Here is a 19,432-nt window from a genome sequence, read left to right as displayed (position 1 = left end):
AGTTGGATACATATATATATACACACACACACATATATATACACATATGTATAGAGATATATACTGGTATACATATATATCCACAGTAGACACCAAACATGTTTTTTTTTTCAAAAAAATCTATTCTTTTATATAAAGTATTTCAAACCTGGACTTTGAAATATTAATTTTGTTAAACTTGGAAAAATAGGCAATAATTCCCCCCACCAAATGCAGGTTATATTCTATTTTCCACTATAATTTATTTTCTTAAAATTCGTTTTTAAAGTAGCATTAACACAATTTTTGTATTAGTATTCCAAAGACATATCACCAGTCTGACTGATTGTATCATTTAAAAAATCTGCCCATGAAGTTGCTCAGTGAAGTACTTAACCCTTTCTCTTTTTCTAAAATCAAACTCCCTCCACCCTCTCCTTAGGTTGGGCCCCAAATGCTATTGAAATTTGCACAGGCAGACTTGCCATCTTCCTTAGTGGTAAGGAAAGGGTTAACACTACCTGGTCATTTCCTGTCATAAAATGGCCACTTGCAAACAGCTAACCGCACAAACACCCATCCCAGATTTTAGAGAGGTGGGGTCGGGTGTAGGGTCAAAGGAGTTGTATGATGTTATCACAATGAATTGGGTTCTCTGATTGCTAGTGATTCAAAGGCTCCCAGATCAACCCCCTCGCGCAGCCCATCTCTGTCTTCCTGCCTGAATACGCAGACTGAATCAAGTGCCCACAGCATTCAGGGAGAAGGCAAGCCAGGCACGTGTGGAGGAGGTCTCGGCACCTTTGACATCTTGAGTATTTCACTCTGTGATTCCGCATCTTGAGGAGAGAAAATTTTTTGGTTTTGGTTTCACTTTTTTAAATGGGAAAGGGAGGGAAGAAAAGAGTGACCAACTGGCCAGAGCTAGTAATCAGACAAGGTATTCTGTGCCAGAGATCAGCATATCTATCATTGTATTAATCTCTGCTTGGGAGTCATGGACACACAACATAGAAGTCCTTGAGTAGAATCAGTGGGCGTAGTAGGGGACTGGGCAGAAAAGGTCAGAGAAAGGTCTCAGGTTAGTTGTTACCAAGCTGCCCGGTTCAGCCTAAGGTTGGTTTATCATGGTGGAAATTCCAGTAAGGATTTGTTTACCGTTAGATACTAAAAGGTAGAAGCGAAATGATTTTTTTTTTTAAAGGGAGAAAGATAGAGGGGAAAATATAGTCACAAAGTACTCTTCTTCTGCTTAAGGTTGACCCAGTAGTTTTTAGAGGACTTGTCAAGGATGATGCCACCATTTGAATTCCCCAAAGTGAATCATTTTAAAAGAGCAAGAATAAAGGGGAGAATGAAGCTACGTGAAATCTGGAGAGGAGCGATTTATAGCACCCAGTTATTCTGAGTAAGGAGGCAGAATGCTTATTTGTTCCCGAGAAGAACATCTCTTGAGAAAAATCTGGGTTTGGTTTCGTGCGGTTAGGTTTGTCATGTGTCGTCAACCGCAACAGAAAAGTGGGAGCAAACAGCCCTGGAGCAACCGGTATGATTACCAGACAGAGGAGGCCATGCCCCTGGTGAGGACTGGAAGGAGGGAGGGCAGGGAGGGAGGAAGAGGTGATGGCTTCAGCTACTGACTGCACCCACCATCACCCAAAGCTGGAGAAATGTCCCTTCCTGACATATTAAAGAGAGAGAGGAAACTGGTGTATGGGCACGCTTATGAGAGAGGAAGAGTGAGCCTAAAGCAACAAACCCAAGGACTGCAAACAACAAGTGGGTTTTGTCTTCGGCTTCTGCATAGCTGAGGATTTTATTATTAGACAAGAAGCTGGCCTAGTGAGAGGTGGTGGCTTGGGCTCATCTTTCTGGATCACTCAAATGATTTCATGTAAAGTGGATGGGGTCTTTAAACCAATGTAAGAGCTTGGCGCTTTCAAGATGGCAGACAGTTTGTTTACTTTACCTCAATATGTGAAGAATTACTTTGTTATTTTACCTGAAGAACAAGTGGTTTGAGAAGGAAAATCTATCCCAGAGCCTTCTTGATAGGCTCTGAGGGGGTGTTCTTGTTACTGAATGTGTATGTATATATGTATAAATATGTGTGTGTGTGCGTGTGTATATAGACACACGCACACATACACATTTATATATGTGGTTTTTTAAATAAAAAATATGAGTCAAAGAACTGAGTTGGGAAGGCAATTTCCTTTAAATCTACGTTTGGTAGCAGCCAGACTTTTTGCTTGAAAAAAGTCTGCCTAAGTCTTGGCATATCTTTTGATGTGTATGTGTTCATATCTGTGTGTTGCCTGTTTTAATTTTGTTTTGTTTTAAATTATGGTAAATGATAGAAAGTTTTTCTTTCTTTCTTTCTCTTTCTTTTTCTTTTCTTTTTTTTTTTTTTTTTTGAGACAGAATCTCACTCTATTGCCCAGGTTTGAGTGCAATGGTGAGATCTCGGCTCACTGCAACCTCCACCTCCTGTGTTCAAGCGATTCTCCTGCCTCAGCCTCCCGAGTAGCTGGGATCACAGGCACGCACCACCATGCCCAGGTAATTTTTGTATTTTAGTAGAGATGAGGTTTCACCATGTTGGCCAGGCTGGTCTCCTGACCTCGTGATGGGCTGCCTCAGCCTCCCAAAGTGCTGGGATTACAGGCCTAAGTGTCTGTAATTAGATTAAGGTGCCTGGCCAAGAAAGTTTTTCTCGTTGTTGAGCTTTGGGTCGAGCATGGAAGAGGTAAATGTTTCTAAGAGCTGTGTGTCTTCAATAATGTGTTTGGTAAACAGTAGTAGCAAGTCCACATTTCCAGAGAGAGAACATCTGGAGAATTCAAATGCAATTTACCAAACTACATGCCACTCCCTCAGAGTCTGCCATTGAAGAAGGGCTCCTGGCACTCCGCTAAGGATCTTTGAAAGGTTTTGTCCATATCAACTGTCTTTTCCCTAGTGCAGCTCAATTCAAACTGGGCACTGAGGAAAAATGGAGATTCTCTCTGTGTGTGTTTCAAAGGTGACCATCATAAAAACAATTGGAAGCCATTAAGACTGACACATCATTGACCCATAGTGCTGATCTGTGAAGGGAACAAATAACGCAGGCTGATCTAGCAGTTTAGAGACATGGGTTCTAGTTCCAGCTCTGTCTCCAACTTTTTATGTAAGCTTTGAAAAGTAATATATTTCTCTCTATGCTACACATCTGTAAAAGTAAGCATAAAAACACTTGCTTGATTTATCTCACAAAATTATCATGAGATTATCATTAATCGCATGAGATCCATGAGATCATGAGATTAAAATAAGGTCTTTTAAATCTTTAAATATGCTGTAATAATAAAATGTTATAGCTTATAATTCTAAAGAATCAAAATATGGTTGATCAATAGTCAACCTCTCAAATTTTTAAAAGTTGTGCTGAGTTATAGGATATTTCTCATACCTGTTAGCACCACATATGGCTGCCTGCAGAAGATAAAGCCATTGGAAAACCCTAGTCTCCTTGACATTTGGAAGATATGTTACATCAGAGAACTATATATACTAGGCTTTTATACCATGAATGCATATGTGTGATCAATTTGAAATAAACTAAAATATTGTTAGTGCATGGGCTAGAAAAAAGACACAACTTGAATAGAGTGAAGGAGCAAAGTGATCATTTGAAATTAATTTTGGTGGAATGCATGTGAAGACAAATTCTACTTGGATACATTTTCTTCTATAATTGAGGAAAATGAAACAAAAATTCACGGCAAAGAGAAAGAAAATATTTGCAAAGGGGTATATTTTGGGGAGGGAACGGAAGGAAAACCTTTAAACAAGGCGTGGATATGAAGAGCTGCATTTACACAAGCATGAGAGTTTAAGTTCAGTTTTCCATGTCAGGTTGGAAAGAAAGTTAAATAAATTCAAACCAGTAATTATGATGAACCTATCCTTTGGTATAAAAAAAATTAACTATGGCTTCTGGACAAGCACAGTGCTCTCTACAGAGAGGCTACCTCTCTTTTGCCTGAGATGGTTCAACGCAGCAGGAGCTAGATTGAAATTGCAACAAAAGAAGCCAAAGGGGGAAAAAAAAAAAAAAAAGCAAAGTCTATTGGAAAAGCACATCTCTCAGACTTTGACTAGAGTTTAAAATACAAAAATAATGCTTCTAGAAATGCATGTGGGATGTATGACCAACTCAAGGTGTATGTGTGTGTGTGTGAGAGAGAGAATGAGAATCTGTACACTTATTTCCTTACTTCTCATACACTTTTATTTGTACCCCCACTGACCCCAGTTTTTCCTTCTAAGATGTGAGACCTGTCAAAGTTGACACTCTAATCTTTACTAAACAACATCTAATGGGGAAAAAAAATGTCTGTTTAATGACACTGTGTACACTCCCTCAGGATCCCGTGGGGCTGAATCATTCTCATATGCTTGTCTCTCTCTGACTTTGAAATAGATCCAGAGATAAAAATTGTCTTCATCATCTTTTTCAGTGAGCTAGTTATGGGGTTGTATTTGGTTCTGTTTTTTTTTTTTTTTTTTCTGTTGTTTTTTTCTGAGGAGATAATCAGCTGCTGGCTGTTGGTTGTAGGTAACACACTCTTATATTGATTTAAGGTGGGTAGGATGGTGCAGGGATGGAAGGTAGTAGGGTCAGGGGTATGCCAGTCTCTGTAGGCTGCTCAATACGCTGTGTTCTCAAGGCTGTTTGCTATGCGGGCCGCAGGCTTTGGGCCTTTGAAGGGTTGAATACCATCTTTTGATTTACCATGGTTGATGGCGGGGAGGATTGGAAACTCAGGAACACACGCACACAAAAAGATCCAGCAAAAGAAAAAAATATAACCTAAAATGACCAAACACACACATACACAAACAAAAGAAAAACCAAGAGACACACTGACAACAGAAATCAAATGAAGTTGGACAAGAAAAAGGGCACGGTATTGTAAACACTGCAAACTAGAAGAAGAAAAAAAAAAGACATAACTAAAGAAGTCACTGCTCAAAACAGTCCTTTGTGTCCCAGAGATTTTAGGTTTATGATGTAGGCATTTTCCAAGTGTGTCCAGTTGACCTGACAGCAGATAAGATTGGTATGGATTCAAAAACCCCACCTTCCCACCAGGACATCCGGGCCTACATATGATCTTGCATCTGGTACATTTGTTCATCATTTTTTCTCCATGGCTCTGACAAACCATTTCACTGAAATCTTTATAAGGTATCACTGTATCCAAACATATTCTACATACCCAAATACATTCACTAGCTTAGAAAGTTTGGACCCAGCTATCTCACTAATCTTATCAATGCTGGGTATTGACTTTCTGCTGATTAGAAACAGCAGAAATGGAGGGTTTGTTTGTTTTTTCCTTGCCAAAAACCAAGAGGATCCCAATCTCTATAGAATATCAATTAGAATTCAGTAAAGGTCAATAGCAGAAGAGAATATGAGGCCATAAAAAGGAAAATTTCCAAAGATTCTGTTACAGGTAATTACAATGAAAGAGAAAATCCTATTCCAATAAAGCCACAAATTTGAAGTCATAATTGTTCAACTCTGAGGTAAAATAGATATGTATTATATAAGAAGAAGAGAGTTATTAGTGAGTGATAGTACGAGGTAACAATCTTTGCACAAGGGGATGCTGAATGATGGTTAAGAATGTCAAGAAGAAAAATGGGTATATGTATCAGGAGACACATTTTCCTTCCACGTGTCACAGACTCTCAACTTAGGGAATTATTTTCCAAGGGAACAACAATCTACTTGTCTTCCCTCTAGGAGAAAGTCAAAGGAGATATCAGTGTCATCAAGGCCACCAGAATTCTCCATTTGAATAGTAGCTGTGGAGCTAGAAACAATGTACTTCTCACCCTACCCACAAAGTTTAATTTCCTACAACCCCACTGTCAACATTTTGCCTCCACTTCCTTCCCTGTCCCTGACCTCAGCTGTGACTGTTTTGAGTGGTGACTGAGGAGTTGGACTTATGGGAATATGATTGATCAAAAGATGGACCAAAGTAGCGTGTTTTACACAAAGCTAAACGATTCCAAAAAACCAAGAAAGGAAACTTAGAAAACAAATAATCTAGTAAAGAAATCACCACTGTCAGAAACCAGAAATTGACATCAAAACCTCATGCAGAAACAAGGAGAAGGTGATTGCTGCTGTTGGGTTTTATCCTGGGTCTATTAAACAAGAGGTGAGCAGCTAACTTTCAAGAAACAAACAAAGAATTCAATCAAACCAATGAAAATCAGAAAAGAAAGGGAAGACAAGCCCAAACGGAGTGGCAGAGGGTACTTCATACGATACCTAAGTTAACCATGAGCTTGACACGCCCCCCATCCAGCTCCAGACGCAGGGTGTCGGCAGAGTCCCTGGAGGTCGTAGCCACCAGCAGCCCATAAGCTCGCTGGGACATGAAGCGGAAGGACACATCCTCTGCCTCAGTATGCATGACCATGGGCATGATGATCTTCATGTACATGCTACCATCATAGCTCAGGATGGATGCCTCTGCCAAAGAAGAATGGAGAAGATCGTTAGGATGACAGATGTCACAGTTGCCAAATACCCCTTTGCTTTCAGGCTAAGCGAGTAGAGAGGGTGCCAGATTTGTAGCCTAGTGACTTGCGTTTGATGAACCCTTGTTGTTGCCCCCTTTTTATCTGTGTGACCCTGGGCAGACCACTTAACCTCTGAGGCTCTATTTCCTCATTTGTAAGAGGATTATGATGACACAGGTACCTGCCCTACCAGGCTCATAGACTTGTGAAGGGTACCAAATTAAATAATGGATATGAAGATATTTTGAAAAAGTCAAAATGCCCCCACAAATAGTATTGTTTGCAATTCTGTATGAGATAGATGAAACACAAGTACATAAACCAAAACTTAGAATCCCTGTATTTCATGAAGAATAGGAGGAGAGCAGCAGTTTATAACCACCAGAGCAGACAAATCGATATTTACCAGAGAGCTTTTAAAGGAAGGAAAAAGTAGCAGCATGGTCTGGCATCATAACATCCCCAGTGTCCAGCCATTGTGAGAGTTTGGCCCATTCAAAGAATATCTGATAGAGGCAGAGTTAGAACAATAACATAAAGCTAATGACACCCTTGAAAAACTCATTTTACTTTTATTCAAATAGCGAAAGAGGAAAACTGACTTATTTTTATTTTTTATTTTTTTGAGACAGTCTCACTCTGTTGCCTAGGCTGGAGTGCAGCAGTGTGATCTTCGCTCACTGCAGCCTCTGCCTCCCTGGTTCAAGCAATTCTCCTGCCTCAGCCTACCGAGCAGCTGGGTTTACAGGCGCATGCCACCATGCCCAGCTGATTTTTAGATATTTTGTAGAGATGGGTTTTTGCCATGTTGCCCAGGCTGGTCTTGAACTCCTGACCTCAAACAATCCACCCACCTTGGCCTCCCAAAGTGCTGGGATTACAAACGTGAGCCCACTGCGCCTGGCTGAAAACTCACTTTTATTTGATACCTTCCTCAGTCTAAGGTTACTGACAATTTGTTACCTCAATTAACACTATAGTGTGATTCTATTATTCCTACTTTCAGACAAGAAAACCAAGACTTTTTTTTTTATTATTATACTTTAAGTTTTAGGGTACATGTGCATAACGTGCAGGTTAGTTACATATGTATACATGTGCCATGTTGGTGTGCTGCACCCATTAACTCGTCATTTAACATTAGGTATATCTCCTAATGCTATCCCTCCCCCCTCCCACCACCCCACAACAGGCCCCGGTGTGTGATGTTCCCCTTCCTGTGTCCATGTGTTCTCATTGTTCAGTTCCCACCTATGAGTGAGAACACGTGGTGTTTGGGAAAACCAAGACTCTTAAAGGGGTATGTTATCATCCCAAAGTCACACAGCATCTCTGGATTTGACTCAGTATATCTGATACCAAGTCCAGGGGCTGTTTTGAAACACTATGATGTTCAACATGTGAATTTGTTTAAATATTCACTAGGCAAATAATTTTAGAAAACACAGGAAGAGAATATCACTCACATTCCTAGGAATCAAACCAGTCATTGGGTTCAGTATCTGTCACTGAGTAGGTCTTTATTAAATATTGGCTGTTGTCAAATATTTGCTACCTACATGCACTATGGAGAATACAAAGGTGAAACAGAGAAGGTCTCTGTTCTAAAGGGAGATACAGAATGCACAAGTAATTGTACTGGAACGTACAAGTGGTTAAATGACACAGGAAATAAATACAAAGCAAGTAACATTCAGAGAAGGGAAGCTGAAGGATGAAGGCAATTAAGGCAGATGGGATAGAGTCTGTGTTGGTCTTGGTAGATGGGTAGGGTTTGTAATGAAAGAAGCAATGGCATCATATTGAACAGGTAGATCAGGTAGTATCTCTATAGACATAAAGGAAAGAAAGAAGGAGGATGCTCAGATTATAACAAACTATTCAATTTAACAGAAACATCTGATGTGGTTTGGCTCTGTGTCCCCACCCAAATCTCATCTCAAATTGTAATTTTCATAATCCCCATGTGTCGAAGGAGGGGCCTAGTGGGAGATAATTGGATCATGGGGGTGGTTTCCCCCATGCTGTTCTCATGAGTTCTCACAGTATCTGATGGTTTTGTAAGTGTTTGACAGTTCCTCCCTTCACATGCTCTTTTCTCTCCTGCCGCCTTCTGAAAAAGATGCCAGCTTCCCTTTCCATCAGATTGTAAGTTTCCTGAGGCCTCCCAAGCCATGCAGAACTGTGAGTCAATTAAACTTCTTTCCTTTATAAATTACCAGTCTCATGTATTTCTTTTCTTTTTTTTGAGACGGAGTCTCACTCTGTCATCCAGGCTGGAGTGCTGTAGCGCGATCTCGGCTCACTGCAAGCTCCGCCTCCCAGGTTCATGCCATTCTCTTGCTTCAGCCTCGCAAGTAGCTGGGACTACAGGCACCTGCCACCATGCGCGGCTAATTTTTTGTATTTTTAGTAGAGACAGGGTTTCATCGTGTTAGCCAGGATGGCCTCAATCTCATGAACTCTTGATCCGCCCTCCTTGGCCTCCCAAAGTGCTGGGATTACAGGCGTGAGCCACTGCGCCCGGCCTCATGTATTTCTTTATAGCGGTGTGAAAACAGGCTAATACAGCATCAGACATATATTTTTTAAAATGGTTATCATGTAAGGTAGTTTGAGACCGGAATAAAATCAAAGGACTTGGGTATCTACTGGAAAGTAAATGGTTTTAGATTATGAGATACCATGATATATTCTTCTGTGCTTACTGATTGCCAGGCACTATTCTAGGTGATAGACGTAACAGTGAACAAAAGAGAAAAACACCCGTACCCTCATATCTAGAAAGAAGTGAAACAGGGAGAAACAAGAGTCAGGCAGACCACACTGAAGGGTCCCAAAATAGTCTGTGTTGTTATCATATCCCTACTCTGTTTAGATACCACACAAAAGATGAAAAGTAATATAAATGCACTTATGATAGTCCTGAAAATCAGCCATCTCCCAGGTAAAACTCACGACATGCTAACAGCTGCACATTACAATTTGCAAACAGTAAAGCGATTACAGATAAAAGTGTGACAGTTGCAAACACCGTTACAATTAGACATATTATGAAGATCTCTTCTTAGATTGGAAACAATCTAAATTTAACACATGATCCAGATGTGAAGCAAAACAAAACAAATCTTTTATCTCCTGGAAGGGCAGAATCTAAAGAAGATCAATAATGATACCTAAAATTGAGCATTTACTATTTGCCTGGTGCTTTCTAGGACTTTATATGCATTAAGAAGTCATTTAATCTTCAAGAACACCATGAAGACATTATCATCTCATTTTCTAGATATCAAGTAACATGGCTAATAAATGGCAGAGCTGGGAGTTGCATGCAGGCGGTCTGATTCTCCCAGCTGTATACTTAACAGTCCTGCCAAATTGTCATAGAGCTATGCCTGGAGCACACCCATGCTTCCAAGCACCAAAGCACATCCATAATGCTTCATGATAGAAGTTCTTGTGTTTGTATGTGCATGCATATACAAACATGCCATTCATTAAAGTTATATATTATAAATATACAAAATTTTTATTTCTTCTATTCAGATTGCATAATCTTTATTGTTCTACTTTCAAGTTTGATTATTGATATGATTTGGCTGTGTCCCCGCCCAAACCTCATCTTGAATTGTAGTTCCAATAATTCCCACATATTGGGGGAGGGACCTCGTGGGAAATAATTGAATCATGGGGGCAATTTCCCCCATACTGCTCTCATGGTAGTGAATAAGTCTCACAAGTTCTGATGGTTTTATAACGAAAAACCCCTTTCGCTTAGCTCTCATTTTCTCTCTTGTCTACCATGATATAAGACAGGCCTTTTGACTTCCAACATGATTGTGATTGTGAGGTGTCCCCAGCCACATGGAACTGTGAATCCATGAAACATATTTTTCTTTATAAATTATCCAGTCTCAGGTACATCTTTATCAGCAGCATGAAAATGGACTAATACAGTAAATTAGTACTGGGAGTGAGGCACTGCTGTAAAGATACCTGAAAATGTGGAAGCAACTTTGGAACTGGGTAACAGGCAGAAGTTGGAACAGCTTGAAGGGCTCAGAAAAAGACAGAAAAACGTGGGAAAGTTTGGAACTTCCTAGAGACCTGTTGAATGGCTTTCACCAAAATGCTGACAATGAAATTCAGGCTGAGATGGTCTCAGATGGAATGAGGAACTTTTTGGGAACTGGAGTAAAGATGACTCTAGCTATGTTTTAGCAAATAGACTGGCAGCATTTTGTTCCATGCCCTAGAGATTTGTTGAACTTTGAACTTGAGGGAGATGATTTAGGGTAACTGGTGGAAGAAATTTCTAAGCAGCAAAGGATTCAAGAGGTAACTTGGGTGTCATTAAAAGCATTCAGTTTTAAAAGGAAAATAGAACACAAAGGTTCAAAAAAGTTGCAGCCTGACAATGTGATAGAAAAGAAAAACCCATTTTCTGAGGAGAAATTCAAGCCAGCTGCATAAATTTACATAAGTAATAAGGGGCCAAATGTTAATCGCCAAGACAATGAGGAAAATATTTCCAGGGTATGTCAGAGACCTTTATGGCAGCCTCTCCAACCACAGGCGCCCCAGAGGCCTAGGAGGAAATAATGGTTTTGTTTGTGGCTGAGCCACACCCCCAAACCCCTCGCTGTGTGCAGCCTAGGGACTTGGTGCCCTGTGTCCCAACCACTCTCGCTATGGCTAAAAGGGGCCAAGGTACAGCTCAGGCCGTGGCTTCAGATGGTTCAAGCCCCCAGCCTTGGCAGCTTCCACGTGGTATTGAGCCTGCAGGTACACGGAAGTCAAGAACTGAGGTTTGGGAGCCTCCACCTAGATTTCAGAGGATGTATGGAAATGCCTGGATGTCTAGGCAGAGATGGGCTCCAGGGGCAGAGCCCTCATGGAGAGCCTCTGCTAGGGCAGTGCCAAAGGCAAATGTGGGGTGTGAGCCCCCACACACAGTCCCCACTGGGGCACTGCCTAGTGGAGCCGTGAGAAGAAGGCCACTGTCCTCCAGACCCCAGAATGGTAAATCCACTGACAGCTTGCACTGTGCACCTAGAAAAGCCATACAAACTCAAAACCAGCCCATGAAAGCTGCCAGGAGGGGAGTCGTACTCTGCAAAGCCACAGGGGTGGAGCTGCCCAAGGCCATGGGAACCCACCTCTTGCATCAGCATTACCCAGATGTGAGATATGGAGTCAAAGGAGATCATTTTGGAGCTTTAAGGTTTAATGACCGACTTACTGGATTTGGGACTTGAATGGAGCCTGTAGCCCCTTTGTTTTGGCCAATTTCTCCCCTTTGGAATGGCTATATTTACCCAATGCCTGTACCCTGAATATATTTAGGAAGTAACTAACTTGCTTTTGATTTTACAGGCTCATAGGCAGAAGAGACTTGCCTTGTCTCAGATGAGACTTTGGACTGTGGACTTTTGAGTTAATGCTGAAATGAGTTAAGACTTTGGGGGACTGTTGGGAAAGCATGACTGGTTTTGAAATGTGAGGACATAAGATTTGGGAGGGGTCAGGGATGGAATGATATGGGTTAGCTGTGTTTCTACCCAAATCTCATCTTGAGTTGTAGCTCTCATAATTCCCGCATCTGTGGGAGGGACCTGGTGGGAGATAATTGAATCCTGGGGGCAGTTTCCCCCATACTCTACTCATCATAGTGAATAAGTCTCACAAAATCTGATGGTTTTATAAGAGGAAACCCCTTTTGCCTGGCTCTCATTTTCTCTCTTGTCTGCCACCATGTAAGAGGTGCCTTTTACCTTCCAACATGATTGTGAGGCATCCCAGTCACATGGAATTGTGAGTCTATTAAACCTCTTTTTTCTTACCAATCACCCAGTCTCGGGTATGTCTTTATCAGTAGTATGAGAACAGACTAATACAATTATTTTATCTTCTGCCAACTCTAATCTACCATTGAGCTCGTCTAGTGAATTTTTCATTTAGGTTTTTGGACTTTTCAACTCTAAAATTTCTATTGGAAGATAGATGAATAGATATATACAATATGTATTAAAATTTTCATTATTTTATTATCTACTTGATGAATCATTGTTCTCATTTTCCTTTAATTTTTAAGCATAATTTCCTTTAGTTATTTGAACATATTTATAATAGTTACTTGTATTCTTTGTCCATTAAGTCCAACATATGAGCCCACTCAAAGGCAGTTTCCATTGCCTGCATTTATTTCTGTGTATGGGTCATGTTTCCTGTTTATTTGCATTCTCCTAATTTTTTATTGAAAGCTGGACATTTTAGATAATACATTGTAACAAGTCTGGACACTAACCCTGTTCCTCTAGGTTTATTTCTAATTGTTTGTTCATATGTTCATTTATTTGGTGATTTGATAGAGATAATTCTGAGACTTGTATATTTTTGGCAGACGGCTCTCGTCTCCCCCCTCAGAAAGGTTCCCCTGTTTTTATCTTTTGGCTTGCCTTCCTGTGAGTGTATCAATATAAGTAACTTATTGATCAAATACTGTACTTAAGCCCCCTTGGTCAGTTAGATTTTTGCCCTTTGTTGTATAGGTGTGACTTGGAGACTGCTTTGAGGAAGTTTATGATCTTGCCTCATGTTCAGCAAAGGACTGTTAGCTTAGAAATTATCCTCCTGTCACCCTTGAGAAGTTTCAGCCTTCAGAATAAATACAGTCTTCCAGACCACCAAGAATGAATGATTTTGTTTTTAAGCTTGTTTTCCTAGGAATAGCACCTGAGTAAGAGTACCTTATTGTTCAGCCAGTGTTGGTTGAGATCACGTTTAAGCCTTCTGAACCAATAAGACTCTTCCTCCTGGATGAGGCATCTGTGTATGGCTTGAGAATGCTTTCAAATCTGCCCTGTGTCTTACTCTAATTACCTCCGAGTTGTGTAGTCTTGCAAATATGTACAACTTTCCATACCCTCAGGGATAAGTGTGATCCCCAGAGGGCTCTTCAGGGCTTTCTCATTCCCTGATTCTCTCTACTCGACTTCTGGCTGCTTTACCAGTTTGCTCATTGCTGCCGGTATCATAGAGCTGCCTGCTCCCTATAAGCTGCTTGCCATCAAGATCTCCATTGTTTAAGAAAACCCTTAGCCATGAACTTCTCTAACTTCTGTTCCAGATAGTCAGTGACTCCGGGCAGAGTGGAAACTCTTATTGTGACACTCTGCATCTATCCCTGGGCAGAATTTCTGTGCCATTACAGCCCAGTTGGTTGCACAAATAGTGGCCCACTTCCACCCGAGTGACACTACCATTGTATAAGTGGGAAGCTGGGAAAGATGGTGGACTCTGGCCTTTTCAGCTTGCCCTTCCCAGCATGGAACCTCTGCCTTATAAGCAAGCTGAGGAAGAGACAATTGAACATGCATTATTATTGGTCTGCCACAATTGGTATAGAGCTTATACCCTATAAACGGGGGCTGGATAAAAGAAGTGAGCCCAATGTTCTTGGCTATGCCTACCCAGAATACCGCTTCTGCAACATGAATCTGGGGAAAATGAGAGGCACCAGTAGCCTGCCTCTTCTGGGGTTAAACTGTAGCCCTAGACTGATAACTGGCAGGTAAGAAAGCTCTTGTCCTTTTGGCTTCCAAAACAAGGAGCAGGGGTGAGCTAGCGGATGGGAGCAGGTTACAGTTTAAATGTCACACCTCTCATTTTTCTAACTGGTATTTAATAGATGTCTTGAATAAATGTTTTTCCATTTGCTGTGTGTCCTTATGACAATTTTTTAAATGTGTGTGTCTTAGCTTCTTTTGTGTGTGTATGTTTTAATAATTTTCACCAGCTAAACGATTGTTTCACAGAGAAGGTCTGCTAAGCTCACTCCTTTCCCACCCATTCCAGAGTTCCTCTATTTTTGGCTATTAAAAATATTTCACATACCTTTCTTCATAAAATTTTTCTTAGTCCCAAATGGTATATATCTTAGTACCAATTGTTGTTTTTACTGTCTGATTGTTTACTTATTGTCTGATTGCTTTTCAATCTCAATAATCAATGACTTCTCTCTAAATTTCCATCCTCTGACCAGTAAGAGGAAAACTATCTCCCCACTGGCATTCAGAGGCTCCTCCAAATAAAGGAAGGGATTGGCACTGGAAAATTGAGCAATATAATAATACTTAGAATGGAAAAATTATTGTGTTAAAGGAGCAATCCAGGGAGAAAGAAAATCATAGTATTTACTTTTTTATGTATGTTTCTTTTATCTATACGATGCTTAAATTCCCTTAAAAATAAAAGCCACCCTTCCCAGTCTGTGTTAAACTTGTCTCAGAGAGTTATGATTTCCTCGGTCTTTCATTATCCTCCTCCCTTTTCAAAGAAAAATCAAATATCAAATTAAGAACTTTTTTCTTTTTTTGAGACAGAGTCTTGCTCTGTTACACAGGCTGGAGTGCAGTGGCACAATCATAGCTCACTTAACCTTGAATTCCTGGGCTCAAATAATTCTCTCACCTCAGCCTCCCAAGTAGCTAGGACTACAGGAGCATCACCACACCTGGCTACTTTTTTCGTTTGTTTGTTTGTTTTTGTAAAGACAGGGTTTTGCCATGTTGCCAAGGCTGGTCTCTGACACCTGGACTCAAGTGATTCTCCTGCCTTGGCCTCCCAAAGTGCTGAGATTACAGATGTGAGCCACTGCATCCAGCCAGAGATTTAATTTTTTAAAATAGTACATGTTCATCATTTTAAAATGTAAGAGATGTAGACATACATAAAGAAAAAAAATTAAGCTTTTCAAATCATGCCACCATCATTAACAGTAGAGAGGCATATTTCTAGGTACTTTTCTAAGCATATATATATTATATATATACACACACACACACACACACAAATAGAATAGACAAACTCTTTAGAGGAAAATCTATATGTACTATTTTAATTAAACTAAACTTTAATATTACACGAAGTTAGCAAAAGAATAAACTCCGAATTTCAACTATTTTTTATGAGGTACTACCTTCCAAGATAACTCACTAAAATTTACAAAAGATATTATTAAACACATAAGAAGACTGGTGTTATTATTTGTTTCTGTTTTTTGTTTTTTGAAACAGAGTCTTGCTCTGTCGCTCTGTCACCCAGGTGGGAGTACAGTGGCGCAATCTTGGCTCACTGCAACCTTCGTCTCCCAGGTTCAAGCAATTCTTGAGCCTCAGCCTCCTGAGTAGCTGGAACTACAGGCACATGCCACCACACCTGGCTAATTTTTGTATTTTTAGTAGAGACGGGGTTTCCCATGTTGGTCAGGCTGGTCTCAAACTCCTGACCTCTCAGGTGATCTACCTGCCTCGGCCTCCCAAAGTGTTGTGATTACAGGTGTGAGCCACCATGCCCAGTCTGGTGTTATTATTTGAACTCCCTCCTGCAAATTTACCCAGTAAAACAGCTTTATTCCTATGAAAAATGAGAACATTATTCTTTGACATTTTCTCCTTCATCTATGATTTTTTGCTATTTTTATCACATATTGTGTAAGAAAGGGTTAACTCGAAAGATCTGAGTTGTTCAAACTGTGCACTCCTAAGAAAGGCCTATTTGCACGACTGGCCCTTCACCAGCTCCTGTGTATTGAGCTCATGGAATTTCTGAGTGATAAGAGTGCTTTTGCAAGCCTAGGGCCTTGAGTCAGACTGTACCAGTTGGTCTAGATAGTTTATGCTAAGAATATAATTTATGATGAACACTTGCTTTCCCTCTGGGGTCTGGAGCCTCGGTAACTAAGTCAGTCATGTAAGCATCGTATGCCTATGTGACTGACCTCCAGTAAAAACCCCGGACTCCAGGGTTGCTTCCCTGGTTGACAACACTTCATGTGTGTTGCCACACATCATTGCTGGCGAAATTAGGAACACCCTTTGTGATTTAACTGGGAGAGGACTCTTGGAAACCTGTGCCTGGTTTCCTCCAGACTTTGCCCCTATGCGCCTTTTTCCATTGCTGATTTTACTCTGTAACTTTTGTTGTAATAAACCATACTCATAAACATTCTCATTTCTGGGTCCTATGAGTCCTTCTAGAGAATGATGCAGATTGAGGGTGATTTGGGGGACCTCTGACACATGTATACTTTGTTCTATATTTATAATGTGTACCATGTATTTCTTGCATATTTAAATGCCGTCACTGTTCTCACCAAGTGTTTCCATTTCTGAGTAACTTTATTTTATCTTTTAAATGCTTGAATTTTATTGTAATATCTTTTATTTTGGCGGGGGGAGTATAGATTCATCAAGTTAAAAATAAGTTAGTTTACCCAGGTTGTTTTTTATTTTTGTGAGTACATAATTAATGATTATGTAAATAATATAGGTGTATATATTTATGGAGTACATGAGATATTTTGATACAGGCATGCAATGTGAAATAAGCACATCATGGAGAATGGGGTATCCATCCCCTCAAGCATTTATCCTTTGAATTACAAACAATCCAATTACACTCTTTAAATTATTTTAAAATGTACCGTTAAGTTATTGTATGGTAACAACATTTTTAAAAAGAGCTCATCTGTGTTATATTGTTATTATATGGTAACAACTTTTTAAAAAAGAACTCTTTAGTGTTATATTACCAAAGTTTGTTCATATTTGTGAATGTCTGCTTGTGCTGTTTACATTTGAGTTACATTATGGTTGCAGATAATTCTTGTCCCATTTGATTTTATGCTCAATTTTATAGACATTGCTTTGTGTAATGAGATTGTATAATGCCAGCAATCTACCTCATAGGTGATAAGTGCTGTAAATTTTGCCTATATGCCTTAAGGATATTATTTTAATCCTTGAAGTCCAATGACTTGATCAATGCACATCTCAGCATTGAACATACTATGTAGTTTTCTTACAACTTAACATGCTCTTTCAAACTTCAGAGTCAGTTCTTTATATTAAGAAAACTTTTCAGTTTGATACCTTTGAGTAATTTCTTTGTTGAATTACTTAGGGTTTCTCTTTCAGGGATCTAATTATACCATCTGCCCTCTTTATATCTCAGTTTCTCTGTGATTATTTTAATCTCTGGTTTTTTCATCAGCATTAACTGCGATATCTCCAGCACTTTCCCTCTGGCAATTTTCAATTTTTAGCCATATCTTTTCCACCCCTTGTTGTTACTAATTATTTCAAATTAGTTATGTGATCACATTGTTTTGGCTTTCCTTTTTTTTTTTTTTTTTTTTTTTTTTGCCTTTAGTCTACAATCTCCCTCTGCCTTTCAGATAATTTGTTTTTTTTTCTTTGAGTTCTTGTGACATGAATTCAATTTTTCTTGAGTCATTCAATAATGCAAATTGAGCCATAGAATGTAGCTCACAGGAAATTTTCTGTTCTTTTGCTTTTTCTCTAGATCGAATTATTTGACTTTTCTAAGCTTTTTTTCCTTTTTTTATTTTTAACTTTATTGTTCTGTTGCTTTGCATTTGTATTGCCATGTCATTCCCTTTTACCTTGCTTACACTCAGGCATCTCTTTCCAGAGTTCCTAATTGTTCAGACACAATTTTGTTGACTTCTTGCCACCTAGAATTAGCTACAGTTTAGTTGTGTAATATTTTGAGTTCTATACACTTTTTTTTCTGTAGCTTCAGAGATGGCAGAATATGTTCAGGAAATGGAGGGAAGACATCAAGAGCTGTGTCAAGGCTATGGGTAAGCTTCATTTAGCTATCTGGACTGTGGTCTTATTCCTGAAGCTTTGTTAAGTGTCCTATTCCAGAAGTCACTCTGCCTGGTTAAAGAGAACATCCCAAGGCAATGGAGGGGAATCCATGTGCTCCTGGTGACTTTTCTTTTGATTCTCAGTCCTGTTGTCTGTTTCTATTACATATATTTTTTTCTCCTATAGCCATTTCCACTACTCTTCAGTTTTCAGTGGGAACAGGTAAGAATATGTACTAAGTTTCTTTTCATATATAAGGATATTAGTAATAATTCTCAGCATTTTTACCAAGTGGATAGTACTGTACTTTAGGAACATAGGTGGGGCTAGCAGGCTCATCATGCTTGACCATTCCTCCTGGGTTGGCTTCAGAATTCTGTCTTGCTCCTAATTTTTGAGACTTATGACATTGGGTTGTACCCCTTTTCTTACTTTGGGATAATGATTATTTGGTTTGCATGTTCATTTTTGTTTAACTTGAAAGAGAAAACCCCTAGCAGGCAACTGTTCTTCCTTTCTACCATTTTCCCACTTTCCTTTCTTTAATCAAATTAGTATATCTGAACATCCAAAGAGATAGAAAATAACTAAAACTTAGAGCTCAAAGTCTTCAATCTTACCAGTGCATATGTTGTTTTAGGTGTGATAAGGTCCTAATCAAAAAGAAAAGTGAAAACTATAAGGAAAATGGACTGTAGGAAGAGAATGATAACCAGGATCTTCTTGGCTACACCTGCAAGGAAGTGATACCATTTACATCTTCTAGAGTCTTGAAAGACAAAGCCAGACTGGCAGGTAGTAAAAGGAAAGAAGTAAACAAAAGTACTAGAGTATGCAATTCATGTGATATTGCTAGTGAATGCTGGAGGCCCACTGACACTGATACAGTATTATGAGCAATTGGCTCCATAACTTCACAAAGTGGACTTTGCTGCTCTCATTTTGCTCTTAGCATATCAAGCTGATGTTCATTCCTAGCACTATACTCCCACCAGCCCTTAAGCCATCTCCTATGAAAAGAAGACACTCTCCTGGTCAACCTTGTAAGCAAATTACCACCAAATTATCACATCCCTCACCCTTTTCTCTTTCTGTACCTTCAAGACACTCTCCTGCTCATTCATGCAGCAACTGGCGTCACACACTGCTTAAGTGTGTTTTATTCTGACAAAGCTTCTAAAATG

General features: G+C 39.7%; 1 protein-coding gene across 32 annotated transcripts in view; it reads right to left on the bottom strand.

Moving 5' to 3' along the window:
- Positions 1-19,432, bottom strand: part of NRXN3 (neurexin 3) — a 1,742,415-nt gene that overhangs the window by 1,053,627 nt on the left and 669,356 nt on the right. For all 32 annotated transcript variants that reach the window (XR_008620931.2, XR_008620932.2, XR_008620933.2 and 29 more), the window contains one exon: positions 6,317-6,520. Coding sequence is in view for 29 of the 32 variants with exons in the window: in XM_055097889.2 (XP_054953864.1) it covers positions 6,317-6,520 (204 nt within the window). In the remaining 3 variants the exon portion in view is untranslated. The remainder of the gene's footprint in view (positions 1-6,316; positions 6,521-19,432) is intronic.

This window comes from Pan paniscus, chromosome 15, assembly GCF_029289425.2.
Source record: "Pan paniscus chromosome 15, NHGRI_mPanPan1-v2.0_pri, whole genome shotgun sequence".
In the NCBI taxonomy this organism is placed as follows: Eukaryota; Metazoa; Chordata; class Mammalia; order Primates; family Hominidae; genus Pan; species Pan paniscus.
This window is presented reverse-complemented; position numbering and strand designations above follow the sequence as displayed.